Source organism: Peromyscus californicus, unplaced genomic scaffold (genome assembly GCF_007827085.1).
Source record: "Peromyscus californicus insignis strain IS unplaced genomic scaffold, ASM782708v3 Scaffold_17__1_contigs__length_78620276, whole genome shotgun sequence".
NCBI classification, from domain to species: domain Eukaryota; kingdom Metazoa; phylum Chordata; class Mammalia; order Rodentia; family Cricetidae; genus Peromyscus; species Peromyscus californicus.
The window spans coordinates 63,320,951-63,337,883 of NW_026294469.1; the positions used below are offsets into that span (position 1 = coordinate 63,320,951).

Here is a 16,933-nt window from a genome sequence, read left to right on the forward strand (position 1 = left end):
CCCAGCCACACTCCCAAGCACAGGCATGAAGAGTCTGCGTCTCTGGTACTTTGAGTCTCTTTCACCTAAGAGCAAAAGTCTCTACTGAGTCCGGAGCTGATTCACTAGTTTTTAATTTACTCATGTGCCTGTTTTCATGTTTTGAAGCCTAGAGTCTGGGATGTTTGTTTGTTTTTGTTTTTGTTTTTGTTTTTGTTTTTGTTTTTCCTTTCTCCATGATACCCAGCATGTGACAGAATTCAGAACTCTATTTCCCTGTAAAATTAGTAACATGAGGACTGATGCTAACTTCCAAGAAGTATGTCTGGGCATCACCCACGTGTCACTCTGAAAAGGATGAGAATTACAGAAGTGAGCTAATGTTCTCGGAGACCCAGCAGTCCCCTCTCGAGCTCTAAAGATCAGTCAGCAGGACTGGGAAGCCTCAAAGGAAGATTGGGAGACCCCCAGAGGTCCAGCCAGGTGCCAGCATGCCTCCACTTGCAGCAGAGGGGATAGCTGGAGTACAGCGTGCTGGCCTTCATCCCTCTTCAGCCCTGGTGCACACTTGCTGAGTGTAGCTGGAGTTTTCTCTCCGAGTCCCGCCAAGCCTCGGCAGTCTGAGAGCCCACTTGCTACGTGGCTCGGTGCTTACCGGCATCTTCACATGCTGCTTGTCATGGCGGCAGCTGGCAGTGTCTCCCTCCTCCTTCCTGTTCTCTCAATTCTCCTCTCTGTTAGTCCCGCCTATACTTCCTGCCTGGCCACTGGCCAATCAATGTTTTATTTATTGACCAATCAGAGCACATACAGACCATCCCACAGCAGCTGAGCACTTCCAAGAACTCCTACAGCCCCAGGGCCTCCTTTGGAGTCCAGCATTGCTACAAAGGACCCTAGGCAGATGCGAGCCTTCACATCTGAGAACAGGAGGTGCTGATATCAGCCCCTGCTCAACACAGCCTTGGGTCCTCAGATTTCCTGAGACATGTGGCTTACCCAGGACACCTAACTGCTGGGCGCAGGAAGGGAAAGCAGTACCTGACTATCTTAGTTACTTTCCCATTTCTGTGATAAGGCACCATGGCCAAGGCCATTAACAGAAAAAAAAAATGGGGGCTTACAGTTTCAGGGAGTTAGAGTTCGTGACCATCAGGTGAGGAATATGGCAGCACAATGCTGGAGCAGGAGCTGAGAGCCTAGATCTTGATCTAGAAGCCCAGGGTAGAGAGAGATACTGAGAATGGCAAAGTCCTTCCAAAGTCCACCCTCAGTAACACACCTCCTCCAACAAAGCCCCCCCTTCCTAATCCTTCCCTAACAGTTCACCAGCTGGGGACCAAGTATTCATACCTGTGGGGGCCATTGTCCTTCAAACCACCACATTGGTGAAGTTCCAGGCATTGACCTGGCAGAAGACTTAGATGGCGGTGTTCCTCAAAGTAACCTTGTTGGCAATAGTCCGTCTCACTGCCTTGCCGCAGAGATGGGAGCTTCTAACACTAAGGGGTTGGCTGTAGACTAGGAACAGACGCCACAGAAAGGTCCTAGAAGTAGACCTTCAGAGAGAGGTTGGTACGGATGTCGGCGCCCCAGCCCAGGAAACAGACTGTGAAAGCACTAAGGGTCTGGTGACCTCCTGCTAGAGGCTAGCTCTGGAAGGATCTGGAATGGATACTTTCAGCCCCTGGGTTTTACTCAAAGCATGACTAAGCAAGACAGTAGCTGGCTTGCCCAGGGCTGTTTGGTTTGCCATCGGGGTTCTGGCATGGGCTGAATGGTCTTTCTAGTAGGCTGTGTGGACTAATTCTTGCTCCATGATTCATGCCCTCTACCAGCTAGCTCACTGGCCTTTAAAGACACCCTTGTGCCCAGGACTTTGTGGGGTGAGATAAGAAGAGCATGGGGCACAGTGACCTCCCAGAGCCACCTTGGCTGACATCAGGCAGCTGACATGACCAATAGAAAATACCAGGGACCTGCTTTCATGGGTTGACTGGACAGGGAAATGGTATGTAACGTAAGTCAAGGGAAGACATTCAGTTCTCAGCCTGTAAGTTTGTTGCAGTTAACTTTAACACACACACACACACACACACACACACACACACACACACACACACATACATACACACACATATACATACACATATATATACACATATACATACACACACATACATACACACATATACATACACACACACGTATACACACACACACATACACACATATACATACACACATACACATACACATATATATACACATATACATACACACACATACATACACACATATACATACACACACACATACACACATATACATACACACACATATACATACACATATATATACACATATACATACACACACATACACACATATACATACACACACACACATATACACACACACATACACACATATACATACACACACATATACATACACATATATATACACATATACATACACACACATACATACACACATATACATACACACACACACGTATACACACACACACACATACACACATATACATACACACACATATACATACACATATATATACACATATACATACACACACATACATACACACATATACATACACACACACACGTATACACACACACACACATACACACATATACATACACACATATACATACACATATATATACACATATACATACACACATATACATACACACACATATACACACACACATACACACATATACATACACACATATACATACACATATATATACACATATACATACACACATATACATACACACACACGTATACACACACACACACACACACACACACACACACACACACCCCTACACCTCTGTAAGGAGAGCTGGAGTTAAGGTTAGTAAGCAATTACTTGCTCTTAGAGAATGGCAGAAAGCTGTGCATTGAAAGGGAGACCAGCACCCTCCATACCGTGAGGGCCTGCCCGCACCCCCCTCCCAGGTGTCTCACCTGCTGCCCTGTGCTGCAGCACCCTCCATACCGTGAGGGCCTGCCCGCACCCCCCCCCCAGGTGTCTCACCTGCTGCCCTGTGCTGCAGCACCCTCCATACTGTGAGGGCCTGCTCAGCCCCTGTGGTGCCGTATGCTCGTTTGGTGTACTCTCTTCAGACCCTGTTTAGACTTGTCCCCCTGTCCTTTCAGTTCCTTCAGATGGAAGAAAGCATGGTGGGTGTGAGACAGGGAAGTGCCATGGCCCAGCCTGGGCTACTGTGCGGCTGTTCTTTGTAGAGTCACTGGAACAAGTACAGCTCTTTGGTGTCTTTGGCAAGCATGTACCTGAGCTGCAGCTGTTGGTGGACCTCTGTGAGACCACATGAACCTCTTTCCCAGACAGTACCTGAAACCTGGGAAACTCCAGGGGGATTCTGTCTGCAGGAGTGTGGTAGCCGGAGAGAAGTGTGGGAAAACAGCCTGCAGTCCGTGCCCTTTTCTTGACTCCAAGCCTTGCCTGTAAGCTTTCCAGTCTGTCTGAATGCCTCTCTCCTCTCCACTGGACACCCTCTTTTTCTGTACTTTATCTCTAGCCAGACTGAGGATTGGGGATATTTGAATGAAGATGGAGAACTCGGCTTGGCTTACCAAGGCCTAAAGCAAGTTACCAGGTCAAACATGCTCCCGTCTTGTATGTGCTTCAGCTGTGTGCCTGCTCATGTCTACGTTCCTTGTTTTGGCCTGAGCAACTGTGAGAGCATTGGGCACAGTTCACACGGGCTTCCGGCCAGCAATCCCTAGGGGTTGCCCATCCATCATTTTGTGCCTGGGTCGTGTAGATGACGTCAGCAGAAGGTGCTTGCCTGGGTCAAGATGGTGGCACTAGGTGGCCCAGTTGAACCTGAGAGACCGTGTGGCCCAACTCTTCATTCTATAGATGGAGAGAAGAGGCAGGGTTTCTATAGCAGAAGTCACACAAAGGAAACTTAGCTGTGGGACTCCAGGGCCCATGATGCTGCTGACATGCTACATGCCACCCTGCTTAACCCTTCAGGGCTAGCCGAAGTCCTTGACCTCGTTTGCATGCTGACTGTGCTGCAAATGCAAGGCCCCTTGGTACATGCTATCAGCATGCAGCTGGTCCCGGCACTAACAGACGAGTGCTGAGGATACGTCATGCTGGCTGCCCCTCACAGCGCCCTTGTGAGCACAGCTTGGCAGGTTTAAGGGCCTGGTTCAGTTCTGGTTAAGTAGACCATCTAACATTTGTTGTCAGCAGCAACACTGACCCCATCCACCTTTAGCAGTCGGCGAACAGTTTAGCCAGGGACATAGGCAGAGCGAGGACAGCGCCAAGGCCTGTCATACTTGCTGTGACTTTTAGAGAGCAGAAGCATGACTTGGTTCATTTTTTTCCTCAACAAGAAATGGGGGGTGGGGGTCATCAATCAGGGCCGAGGGTGAATGAGTGCTAGGCCCGGCTCCCTCAGTGACTGGGGTGTGCCCATACCTCAGCTGTCAAGTGGCCCTCTCCCTGCCGCTGCTGGTGGTGAGATCATGGAGATTCCTACATGGCAGTGAAGGGAGCAGCAAGTCCAGTGCTGCATCCTTTGCTGGACCCCATAACCTGAGCAGGGGTGTGGTCGGGTTCCTTACTGTCAAATGGTGGACTAGAGCAGGCCCTGCCACCCAGGGTCAGCAGACGGAAGAGGATCACCTCAGGTAAAGCTTTACATATGTAGAAAGTACAGAGGCATTAGCTTTCTGTGGTGGTTATTCAACAAGGTCAGAGTCTTGCCAGTCAGAAGTTTGTTAGAGCAGGAACTGGTGTGCACATTTCCAGGGCGCTCCTCAGGTCTGTCTTGAGATTGGATGTGGTACAAAGAAGACTCAAGTGAATGCGTTGGAAAATAGCACACAGGTCTGTGCTTCAGGAGATCTTTCGGACGCTTGGATGGGAATCTTACTCCTGCCGTAGAGCCCTGAGCTGAATCCACTTGAGAGTAAGGCAGATGCAAGCAGGGGACACACAGCAGATCAGAAAGTGGTCCTGGGACAGCTCCCTAGAACCAAAAGGTCCACGCCCTCCTTCCTGTTAACTTTACCTCCTACACTGATGGAGTTTTAGTCTCTTGTAGCCAATGCTGAATGGTGTCTGAATACTGTGTGCTATCGAAAATGCCAGTTTCATTACCAGAGCATCGTCTACCACTCTCGGGTGACTGTTGTTTCCTGTGGTAGTAGGCCTGAGGTGGTAGACAATCCCTTCATCATCTTCTCTTTCATTCCCATCCCTTTGCTGAGAAGCCCTCACACATGTCGGCCTGTAGAACTGACTTGGCTGCCTAAAATGTGGCTGCTGCCGCCAACAAAGCAGATGTCCTCTTTCTCTCTTGCTCCTCCTTCTCTATGGTAGTTATCTCCCAAACCAGCAGAACAGCAAACGTATGGTGGCTGCCCACTCCTTGCCATCTGGACACCAGGAGATGGCCCTGGGCACCACCCTGGGCAGAAACTTTACTACGTCCCAGGGAAAGACTGGGGTGAGCATGTCCTCAGAACCCACTGACCATGTCCCTTTTTGCTGAAGGTGGCCTAATAGATCAGAAAGCTACATCAGGTGACTGAAGTCCCAGGAGACGCCCCTGTTGCATCTGGCCATGTCAGGGTCAGATCGAGCTGAAGCTCCTGCTAAAGTGGGCAGGCACTGACCTTGAACCATGGGCCTCTTGGACAGAAATCTCTGCGCCTCCTCCTGAGCCTCTCCAAGCTTCCTCTGGATCTTTGCTTCTTATGGCACGTTCCCCCACATAGTCTTAGCCGTTTAGACCAGAGGGAAAACTGTAAATGATCACTTACGAGGTAAAGTGGGGCAGTAAGGGTGGAAAGGAAAGGCAAACAATAGCTCTTCTCCTTCTAAAAAAAGAGAGGCATCTCCTGAAGGGAGAATAAACTAACACAATGAGCTCTGTTTTTCAGTATTTTGTCTATACAAGGAAATTCTTACAAACTTTAGAGCATATGTTGACGCCGCTATTTCAAGGACACTATGAGACATTTATCTGTGTTAACGGCATATTGTCATGGAGACAGTCTCTCAATCCCAAACCAGTAGGCTGTGCCCATGGGGGGCGGGGGGGGGAATGAGGGTGATAAAAGAAGGCTAAACCCCAGGGTGCCTTTAGCCGTGGTTTCCGGTCATCTGAGAGGATGGCGAGTTGGCTTGCTTGCCCGTCGGTACCCGCCTCCCCGCTGCATCATCCTGGCTGGGGCCATGTGATCGCTCCTGCTATGTGCTTGACTGCTCCCTGCTGTGTTTTTGTCTGTGGCCTCTCACCGTGGGCGCCCACCCCAGCCACATGGTGACCTGGCTGCTTTCTCGGGTGCAGGTTGCTGGAGGCCCAGCTGCAGGCCCAGAGCCTGGAGCATGAGGAGGAGGTGGAGCGTCTCAAGGCGCAGGTGGAGGCCCTGAAAGAGGAGATGGACAAGCAGCAGCAGACCTTCTGCCAGACCCTGCTGCTCTCCCCAGAGGCCCAGGTGGAGTTTGGGGTCCAGCAGGAGATAACTCGACTGACCAATGAGAACCTGGTAAGCGGCCGTGCCTCGTGGGTTGTAGCTCTTGGGATCCTTTCTAGATGGAATGTGATCAGGAGATGCCAGATGGGCAAGGCTCATGTCCTTAGCTCTGCAGTAGGAACAGAGACCTAGAAAACCCCTGTCTGTTGATGAGTGATAATTGAAACAAATGGCATAGGACCTGATGTATTAAAATGCCAGTGTCTACATCCAGGTCAGGGATTCTGGCAGATCCCAATGGCTATGACTATCCGACAACTTGGCTATGCTCCACATGGAGCTGGAAGATCTGCTGTAGCTTCATTCTGATGTCTGGACCTGGGTCTTCCTCCATGAGATGTCTCTCTCATGTGCCCTGTCTCATTCCCTAGCCTAGCCTGAGATACTGTATGTGGCACTGGCTTCCAAGAAGAAGAAAGCAGGAGCCATAGGGCTCCTAAAGGCCTGTGCCCAGAACCAACATGACATTACTTCTGCCCCATGCTAGTGACCAAAACAAATCTCACGGCTCAGCCGTATGTAGTAGGAATGTACTTGTCCTTTGATGGGAACAGAAATGATTGGTGGCTGTCTTTGGTGGTCATGGCAGATGTTAGAAGGATGGGAGAGTGTGTCCCCTGGAGAACTTACAGGTCAGGAGGATGACAAAATGAAGGGCATAAGGAAGACAGTATTGATAAAAACATGATTCTCCATGGAATTAGCAGCCCAGATTACAGAAAAAGAAAAAAATTGAACTAGAGGATTTATGAAGGAGAATGGAAGTGGAGTTCACATGTCTTCTGGGGTGGGGTGTCTGAGGGAACAGCAGGAAGTACCCAAGCCTGATCGGCAGGGCACACACTAGCAGGGCTTCCAGTCCATCCCAGCTGGGCCATCATTGCACCTGGGACCAGGCAGCCTGGGTTTGGGTCAACCCAAAGAGGAGGTAAGGTACCGGATTCACATGTGACTCCTCCTCCTCCTCTTTCCCATAATATGTCCTCTTGTCACTATAGACAATTGGCCTGATGCACAGAAATGCACATGTTGTTGGCAATAATATACATGTATGAAAACATCATCATGAAACCTATTTTGTATATATCTAAAAAGCAAATAAGTTGTTGAGCCAGCTTCTGGTACGTGAAGGACATAACCTAGAAAATGCATTTGCAGGTCGATGCTTCCTGGGGGGCCACTGGACATGTGATATGGTGGATGACCAGCTAGCAAAAAGAGCTGTGTAACATAGAGTTGCTGTACTCACTTGCAGCCTAGGAGAGTCAGTGGACAGTCCCCACCTTGAGAAGAGTAGTGAACCTTGGCATGTGAGTAGGAGCCTGAGGTTCTTGGTCTATGAAGACAAGGAGAGAGACAAGGAGACTATAGTTTGCCACCTTTTGGGAGACTTGTAGCACAGGGTCTGGAACTATGACCCAGAAGCAGAACCAACATGTATGTAGCACGTTCTAAGGACTATTTGTGGTTTGTCCCCATTGTCAGCAAATATCCATACCAGCTTTGTGCTGGCAGATGAGTCATGGGCATTGGGCAAGGAGGAGGACAGGTGTATACAACTTACTACAACAAAACATGGGAACCTTAAGAGCTAAACATCCAGGAATTTAGGGCAATTCTGGCTGAAGAGGTCAGAGAGGATTGTGGGTAGGATAAGGATGTAATTGTTCTGGTAGCATCTCCTCTAGAGATGTCTTCAGACACAGTCAACCTTCGATGCCAAGACTTCTCTTGGGTTAATTTGGTCCTGTAGTCCCCATCACTGTGGCCTTTGTGGATGTGGGCCTCAATAGTAGCTCCAGGAGTTTGCCAGCTTTAGTGTTGCCTTAATTCATCCTGAGTTTGCTGAGCTCAGGCTTTGGAGATTCCCAGGGGGGTCCAGTGTGCTGCAAGGGTGAGGAGCACAGCTTTACATGATTCTGCTTAGCACATTAAGGAGAAGGCTCCCTGGCATTTTAAACAAAAGCTGTTAACCTGAAGAGCTGGCGGACAGGATGCAGCACCATGGGTCACAGTCAGCATCTACACAAGAGATTCAAGTGGAGGGATGCCTTTCCCAGACTCCTTTGCAGAGGCTGGCTGTGAAGCCTGTGCCTCAAAACAGAATAGTGGCTGCAGCCTGACTGTTGGACTTTACCCTTCCTTGTTGAGGCGTCTGGTGTTTAGCTGCACACAGGTGTCAGGGTATTTGTTGATTATCCCCCAGAGTTTTGTGGAAGTTTGTGAAGAACAATTATGGGGAGTCCCGAGTGCCTTTTTGTCTTCTGGACTCGGTAACATCGCCATTCATGGGAATCAGCTGGCAGTTGCAGTACCACAACCTTGACTGGGTCTGCAACACTCCTCATTCGGTGGATTGGCTTAGTCGATAGGATGGGTGCCTGGGGGTGAGATGGGGCCATCATAAACCCCAGGGCTCACAGGTGTGGTGTTTGGGATAAGAAATGGCCCCATAGACTCGTAGATTTGAATGCTTAGTCACCAGGGAATGGCAGTGCTTGAAAAGATTAAAAGGATTCGAAGGCGCAGCCTTGTTGGATTGTGTCCCTGGGTGTGGGCTTCAAGGTTTCAAAGCCCATGCCAAGCCCAGAGTCTCTCATCCTGTGGATCAGGATGTAGCTCTCAGCTACCTGCCTGTATGCTATCGTGCTCCCTGCCTAGATGGTAATGGACTAAGACTGAAACTGTAAGCCAGCCTCCAATTAGATGTTTTCTTTTAGAGAGATGCCTTGGTCATGGTGTCTCTTCACAGCAATAGAACAGTGACTAAGACAGGAGACCTTATTTGTCCCCTAAGAATCTTGACTAAAGTGTTTCAAGACACTTAAATCCATTGTATCAACTGGCTTCCTGCAGTCTCTGGCCTGTTCTCCCCCATCCCTTCCTCCCCATCCTTCCCTCCCTCCCCCTTCCTTTTCTTCCTCCCCCTCCCCAGCTGTGTGTGCTATCACCCCTGTCCTTTGGACTACGCAAACATTTAGATGTCCCTCATCTGAGAAGGGTTTTTTGTGGTTTGTGTTATCTATTTATTATTCGTGGGGAATCCTACTGCGCGCGCATGTGGCCGTTAGAGGAAAGCTCACAGGAGTCAGTTCTCTCCACCGTGTAAGTTCTGAGGGCTGAGCCATCTGGCCAGCCCCTTCCCCTTTTCAGTGAAGATAAAGTCCCTCCAAACACCTATAGTTAGAATTGTCCGCAAAGCCCAATAGCACTGGTATTCATCTTGTAGCTGACTCTCTTCTGCGGTCCTACCTTAAAGCCTTCTCCATCCTCTGGCCCCCACAGGCACCTGCACTCCTATTCACACGGGCAAACACAGTGTACACACACACACACACACACACACACACACACACACACACACACACCACACACACATAAATCCTTGGACTCCAAGGCAAAGGTTCCGTCTCGGTGGTGGAGCACCAGCTATGGAGCACTTGCCTAGCACACATTTCCCTGGCCCTGGGTTCTATACCCTGTAATACGCACAGGGGCGGAGTGTGAGAATACACACCCAAGAGGTTTCAGAGGTCCCGGATGATCCGCTTGCTTCTCCCCTCTCGGTCACTCTGGTTACCTAGGCTTGGCTCTAACGGTGAAAGCAGGGCTCCTTTCCTCTCTCACTTTCTCAAAGAGCCACCGCCCAGCGTGGTGGGGATGATAATGATTGCAAAGTCCTTCCCTGGGCAGCTTACTGTTCTAGGTCCCAGTGGACTGACTGGCTTCCAGGGGCAACAGTTGCTAGCGACTGAGGCCACAGCCCCTGTCCTGTTTGGCTTCCCATCCCAGAAGCCCGTTTGGCTTGTTGACCCTTCCAGCTATACGCCTACATGACTACACCTCCACCCTGAGTGCTGCCCGCTGCTCCCCTGGACACCTCGGCTGGGTGTCCTCTGGGGAGGCTTGACTTAGGGAGCCCTAGGATCCCACAAGGCGCCAGAGTGCCCCAATGGGAGGAATTCGCCCTGGGAGGAGTTCACCCTGTTGTTGCTGGTAGAATGAACTCTGACTCATCGCCCTTCCTGGGTTCTGAGCAGGTGCTGTGCCTGTGTGAGGCGGCCCTTCTGCCCTTCCCTGAGTGGGGCTCCTTAGCCTCCTTGGGTCCCTGTGTTCCTGGCAAGGATTTCCCCCTTTCCTTCGGTGTGAGGCCCACATCCTGCTCACACTGCTGCTCCCTTGTGCTTTCAGGATTTTAAAGAATTGGTCGAAAAGCTGGAGAAGAATGAGAGGAAGCTGAAAAAGCAGCTGAAGATTTACATGAAGAAGGTCCAGGACTTAGAAGGTACCGTGCCTGGGTGTGCCTGAGTATAGGGACCTGAGTGCATGCATGAGGCAGAGCGGACTTGGCCAGCCTGTGGGACTTCATCAGTTTTCTGGTGGCTGTGCCTGCTCCAGCCCTGTCGTGGAGGGATTCAGCTTCCCGGAAGCTCCCATCTCAGCAGGGAGGGAGACCTGCTTGAGCAGGTGTGAGCCAGCTTCTGCAGGCTGGAGGAGTGAGACACACAGGTTCACAGTGGTGCCTGCCCTTGGAGGCTTCCTGGTGTGAAAGAACACTGTGACACAAAGACCTGGGGCCCTCACCCCGTGCCGTGGGATGCCACAATTAAACTCTCAAGTTGGAGTCTAGTCCAGAGGGAGGGGCAGACAGAAGGCTAAATCCCTTTCCTAAAGCCATGGACATGTTCTTTCCTGGAACGCTAACTGTTGCGCTCTCTAAACATGTCCCACCCTGCTTGTAGCCCTGTGGCCCCTCGTACCACAGATGACTCTCTTCTTCATTCTCCCCTCAGCTCAAGAGCCACCACCCTAGGCTTGGAATCATGCCCTGTGCTATCCTGAGGCCACAGCCTTCTGGGCACACCACTGATCACCGAGTGTATAGTCGCTGCTTCTGTAGCGTCAGGGGCATCTCTGCCCGCCCACACCGGGCAGCTTGTGACCTTTTCTCAGTGGATGGTCTCCCTGCATGTGCCCTGTGCACCTCCGTCATCTACAGGGTTCTTATCTTTGGATCCTCGCGTAGTCATTTTCCAAGTCTCTCGGCTTCCAGCCTCTCCATGCTGCTAGGTCCAGAAGACCTATCTTAACCTTCCTCCATGCTTCAGGCTGTGTGTGCCCTGACTACCCTGGGACCAACCTTTGTCCTCTGTTCCTAGATGACTCAGTAGCTTCCCAGAGCCTCTGCTCAGAGCACTGTCTGCCCTCTCCCCTCCCCATAGCCAGCAGAGTAAAATCCTAGCTCTTACCTGGTGCTCCTCTATGTACACATATATATATACATATGCGCACACACACACACACACACACACACACACACACACACACACACACACACACACACACATAGCATCCCTCCAGCCAGTTACAAATTCCCACCAGGATCACTTGCCCAGCTCGTTTCCCATTCATCTAGGGCAATGGTTCTCAACCTGTGGGTCACAAACCCTTTGGGGGTCCATATGACCCTTTCACAAGGGTCACCTAAGACCATCAGAAAACATAGATATTTACACTACAATTCCTAACAGTAGAAAATTATAGCTATGAAGCAGCCACGGAAGTATTTTTGTGATTGGGAAGGTAGAGAAGACAGCATTAGGAAGGTATAGAATGACCGCTCTAGGGGATGTTTGATGGACCAGCCCTGTCCTTGCCTGCTTTCTTCCTTCCTGCTTGGCTTTCTCAGTGTTCCACCTCCACCGGCACATATGGTGCACACTCCTGGCCCGGCCCCTGGCCAAGCTGCATTGTCAAGTGTTTTTCTGTGCACACACACAAATGTACCTCCTCAGCCAGACTGGTGGGGACTTCTTATCTGCCCTGTGCTGATGACAGCACCCTCACACTGTTGGTACCCAGGTGTGCCATGAATAAATATTTGGCATCTACTACCCTCCCCTGGGCTGGGGGAAAGGTCATGAAGTTTAACAAGTCCTTGATACCCCCGATGGGTACCACTAAGATGCCTCCCAGACAATTGTGCCTACATGGGCTCACACTACATTTAGAGGGCAGCTACAGTGTTTCTGCCCCACTGGTGTCCCTGCTCACCTGGCCAGCCCACAACTGTACCATCATAGTGTCCTGATGGTCAGTGCAGTACTGTGGTCCGCACAGGGAACTGAGTGGAACAGGGCTGCCTGGCTCTCCTCCCAGACTCAGGGACCTTCCTTACAGCTTGGTAGGAGGAGAGAAGCGCTTGCCAGCAGGACAGGCTGAATGTGGCTGCCACTACTTCTCACATTTTCACAGTACAAGTGCTGAAGTCCTTGACCCACAGATATAGAGGAACAGGTTCATAGAGTATGGGTGCTCCGGTACCCTGAGCGTGATCCCCAAGCCCGGATACCCCTCCTGCAGGCATTCAGCTGCAGGTTCTCACCATGTTTCTGTCCTCTCTCTCCCACTCAGCTGCCCAGGCATTGGCCCAGAGTGACAGGAGGCACCATGAACTCACAAGACAGGTCACAGTCCAGCGAAAAGAGAAAGACTTCCAAGGCATGCTGGAGTACCACAAAGAGGACGAGGCCCTCCTCATCCGGAACCTGGTGACAGGTCAGGCTCTGCAGTGGCATGCCACCTGCCAACCCTCCTTCCTCTCCCATCTCTATTCACCCCCAACCCTCCCATCTCCCCTGCGGATCTTCTTAACCCCCTCCTTCAACTCATGTCCGCCATCTACAGCTGTAGATGTACATCTACAGCTTCCCAGATGCTTTTCCAAAATCCACCCCCTGTAGCCTTGCATCAGCGCAGGGAAGAGAGGGCCCTGTTCTGCCAGGGGCTGCATGGCTCCTGCCCGCCACATGCTTCTCTGCAGTGGCTGCTGCAACCCTTCTTTTCTCTGGGGAAGTTCAGGGTGGGCCATGTGCGTTGGCAATAGCAGGACAAGCCGTGCAAGCTTGTCAGCAACTGTGCCCAATGCCATACCCTCCCTGATTGTTCAATACTCCCAGCATCTATATCAGTAGGCACCATACAAGTCCTGACCTCATCTTGGAGAATGCTGAAATCATTCTAGTAACTTTCTCAGGTCACACAGGGGATAAACAGTGGGTCAGGGATTTGGACGTCTTCTATTTACAGTTTGTTAGTGCTGTGCAATCCAGCATGGGTGAGTGTGGCCTCTGGAATCGGACAGCCTATGTGTAAGCTAGCCATGTAGTTGATGACCAGTGTTCTCTTTGTGACATGAGAAGGTGATAAAAACCTCTAACATTGGGCTGGAGAGATAGCTTAGCAGTTGGGAGCACTGGCTGCTCTTCCAGAGGACCTGGATCCAATTCCCAGCACCCGCATGGCAACTCACATGTACTCTGTGAGTTGTACTGTCTGTACTCCTGTTCCAGGGGATCCAACACCTTCACACTAACACTGTAACACCGAAGTTGTGAGAAGCAGGGTGAGTGATAGACGCTCAGTGTGTGGCCTAGCAGCTCCAGCAGCTCTAGGAAAGGCAAACTCCACCCAGCTTGGTCCTCAGGACTAGAACACCTGCTACCCACTTTCCAGCCCCCACAGCTCTGGGAAGGGAAGTATTTTCCCCGTTAAGTTAGAGGGGAGCCTCCTGCTCATGGGATCACTCTTGAAGGATGCTGGGGGGGGGGGTGAGTGTCTGAGTCATGTTTACAGGTTGTTGAGGTTTGTGTCAAGATAGCTCTCTGTGGCCAGTAGTGGATGCCACCTTCAGGAAAGAATACAGGACTCCTGCGGGCCACTTTCCTCCCTGACCCTGGTCCCCTTCCTCTCCTGTCTCAGCCTCATCTGCCTTCAACAGCGCCCCCCTCCCCGTTTATGCTCTATCCAGCCCAGCCCAGCAGCTTCCTGAAGAGCCAGGGGAAAACCATAGAGAAAAAAGAGTCCTGTTGGACAAAAGGAAGATCCTTTAGTAGTCTAATGCCACTGCCTCTTCTCCATGGTGCTATAGTGTCCCCATCTGTCAAATGGTTGGTGGGACTGACCCCATGAGTACCCCCCACCCCATCCCCAGCATGTGGAATGGAGCCAGGGAGGAAGCTGGGCACAATGCAGGGCTTTCTCACACAAGGAGTCAGAGCTCGAGGTAAACATTACCCTAAAGGAAGTCACTCCAGGGCAGGGAGGTTGCTGCCGAGTACTGTACCTAGGCCAGGAGCATGGGAGAAATAGAACATGACTTCTGTGTGGTTGCCCTTTGGATGTTTGATTTGGGCATTTTTAATAGCTTGCTGGTGACTAGCATGCTCCAGTGACTCTGTGGTAAATATGAAACACAAAGTTTACAACATCAGAGCTAACTGAATAAGTAAATAGGACTCTAAATTTAATGACTTAAATAAGTGTAAGTCAAGGGCCCCTTCCTGCTCTTATGCTTAGATGGCTCTAAGAGATCACCTCCTACCTAGATACCAAGGAAGAATACATCATCGTCTGCCTTTCGGTGATCCCCATATGGAGAGATGGACCACTTCATAGGGAACCCATCACTGGCTAGTTCCTTCAGAGAGGAGAAGAAAGTAGAGTTGTAATCCCCATCCTATGAGATGCTAAAATCTGCCTAAGAAACAAAAGTGAGCCTGTTCTACCACAAGGCAAGGCAAACTGCTTAAAATCTGCACGTAGGGAAAGCTTGAAGTAAGATGTTAGAGATTGGGAGTGGGCCTATTGAACTGCATTTTTTTCCCCTGGATTAATACTGCTAGCATTCTAATTAGAGCAAAGAACCAATCTATAGCCTAGAACCTAGAATATGCCAGAATGTTAACCATGTATCCAGAGTGTTATGGCCTGTAATTCACACTAACTAGAAGGATGTTATTTGAGAGAATGAAGTAATCTGTGTATCAATTGAAGATACTTGCAGCCCAGCCTGACCCCAACTTTCATTGGCCTTGGCAGATGACTTAAGGATCCTGCTGGTCCAGGTAGAGGGTGAGGGGCCTCCCCATTTGTGAGTTCCAAGCCCAAAAGGCATTTGGGGTTTGGTTTGGGTTAGGTAATGAGACTGAAGGCTGAAAGCTGGATACAGACAGAGGCACAGTGAGGTGCTGGGGCCCTTTCTCACCCATCATCTTAACCTGGCAGCAGAACTTTCTTCCCACACTCTGGTTTCTTGCTATTGTTCATTGTTTTAAACTTGGCTTCTTACCCCTCAGGATACTAGCGTCCATCTGACAGCTTCCCAGAGGCCTTAGGAGGGAGGGTCAGGGAGCTTACGTATCAGTGTAGAGTCACAGTCCAAGACAGGGAAAAGGGTAGACAAGAGTAGCTGGACAAAGGGACATGTTGGCAGAGTGGCAGCGGTCTGCTGGACCAGTTCAGCTTTGAGACATCAGGGGAAGTACTGCCAGGAAATCATTCCAAACTGACACCTCCACTGTTAAGTTTGACCTCTGTGGCTGTAATAAACACCATGACCATTCCACTTACAGTCTGTCATAAAGAGAACTCAAGGCGGAAACCTGGTAACAGGAGCTGATGCAGAGGCCACAGAGGGGTGCTGCTTACTGGCTTGCTCCCCATGGCTTACTCAGCCTGCTTTCTTACATCATCCAGGAACACCTGCCCAAGGGTGGTACCACCTCCAGTCTGATGGACCCTCCCACATCAATCACTAATCAAGAAAATGCCCTACAGGCCGCTCTGATGGAGGCATTTTCTCAATTGACGTTCCTTCTTCCCACTTGTATAAGGTGACAAAAAACTGAACAGCATACCCGTGGACCAGATGTTGTTCCAGCTTTCTCAGCCCTTGGCCAACTGGTTCTCATTGGGAATGTGATTTGCTATAAGATATGATATTGCTAAATTCTCCTGATATTAATCTTCAATATTGAAGAACCCCCTGTGCCTAGTCAGAAGTTGGGGTGCCAAGAAATGGAATTCTCACCTCATTGCATGAGCCCCCTACAGCCTGCCTCTAGCTGTAAGGCCCTTCCTGAGGACCATGGCATGAGTTTATAACCTGTGGCCCTTTCCTCCGTGAGGTAGATAAGTCACTGAGGGCCTACTTATTTTACTGCTGTAATACAAACACCTAGGAATGTAATATGTTCTTCTGTTTTGTGACAAGCTTTCTCTTTGTAGCCCTGACTGACCTCAGATTCACAGAGATCCCCCTGCCTCGGCCTCCTGAGTGCTGGAATTAAAGGCATGAGCCAGTACATCTGGCCAGGCCATACTTTTGTTTTTTGACCAGTGTCTCCAACTGGATGAGTGTGTACGTTAGTTATCTTGTTGCTGTGACCCAAAGCAACTCAGAAAAGAGTTTGTTTGGCTTACAGTTCTGGAGCGATAGAGGCCATAAAGGCAAGGGAAGGCATAGCAGCTGGCACCCCAAAAGGAAGCTCGGTGCCCCAACAGGAAGCTGGCTGATCACATTTCATCTGCACACAGGAAGCAGAGAGAG

General features: G+C 50.3%; 1 protein-coding gene across 2 annotated transcripts in view; it reads left to right on the forward strand.

The window, feature by feature from the left end:
- Myo5b (myosin VB) overlaps positions 1–16,933 on the forward strand; it is a 291,674-nt gene that overhangs the window by 262,938 nt on the left and 11,803 nt on the right. The window contains exons 30-33 of one of the 2 annotated variants that reach the window (XM_052742545.1): positions 3,561–3,638; positions 6,357–6,555; positions 10,735–10,828; positions 12,958–13,101. In XM_052742545.1, coding sequence (XP_052598505.1) covers positions 3,561–3,638; positions 6,357–6,555; positions 10,735–10,828; positions 12,958–13,101 — 515 coding nt within the window. The remainder of the gene's footprint in view (positions 1–3,560; positions 3,639–6,356; positions 6,556–10,734; positions 10,829–12,957; positions 13,102–16,933) is intronic. The other variant, XM_052742546.1, reaches the window with a different exon arrangement.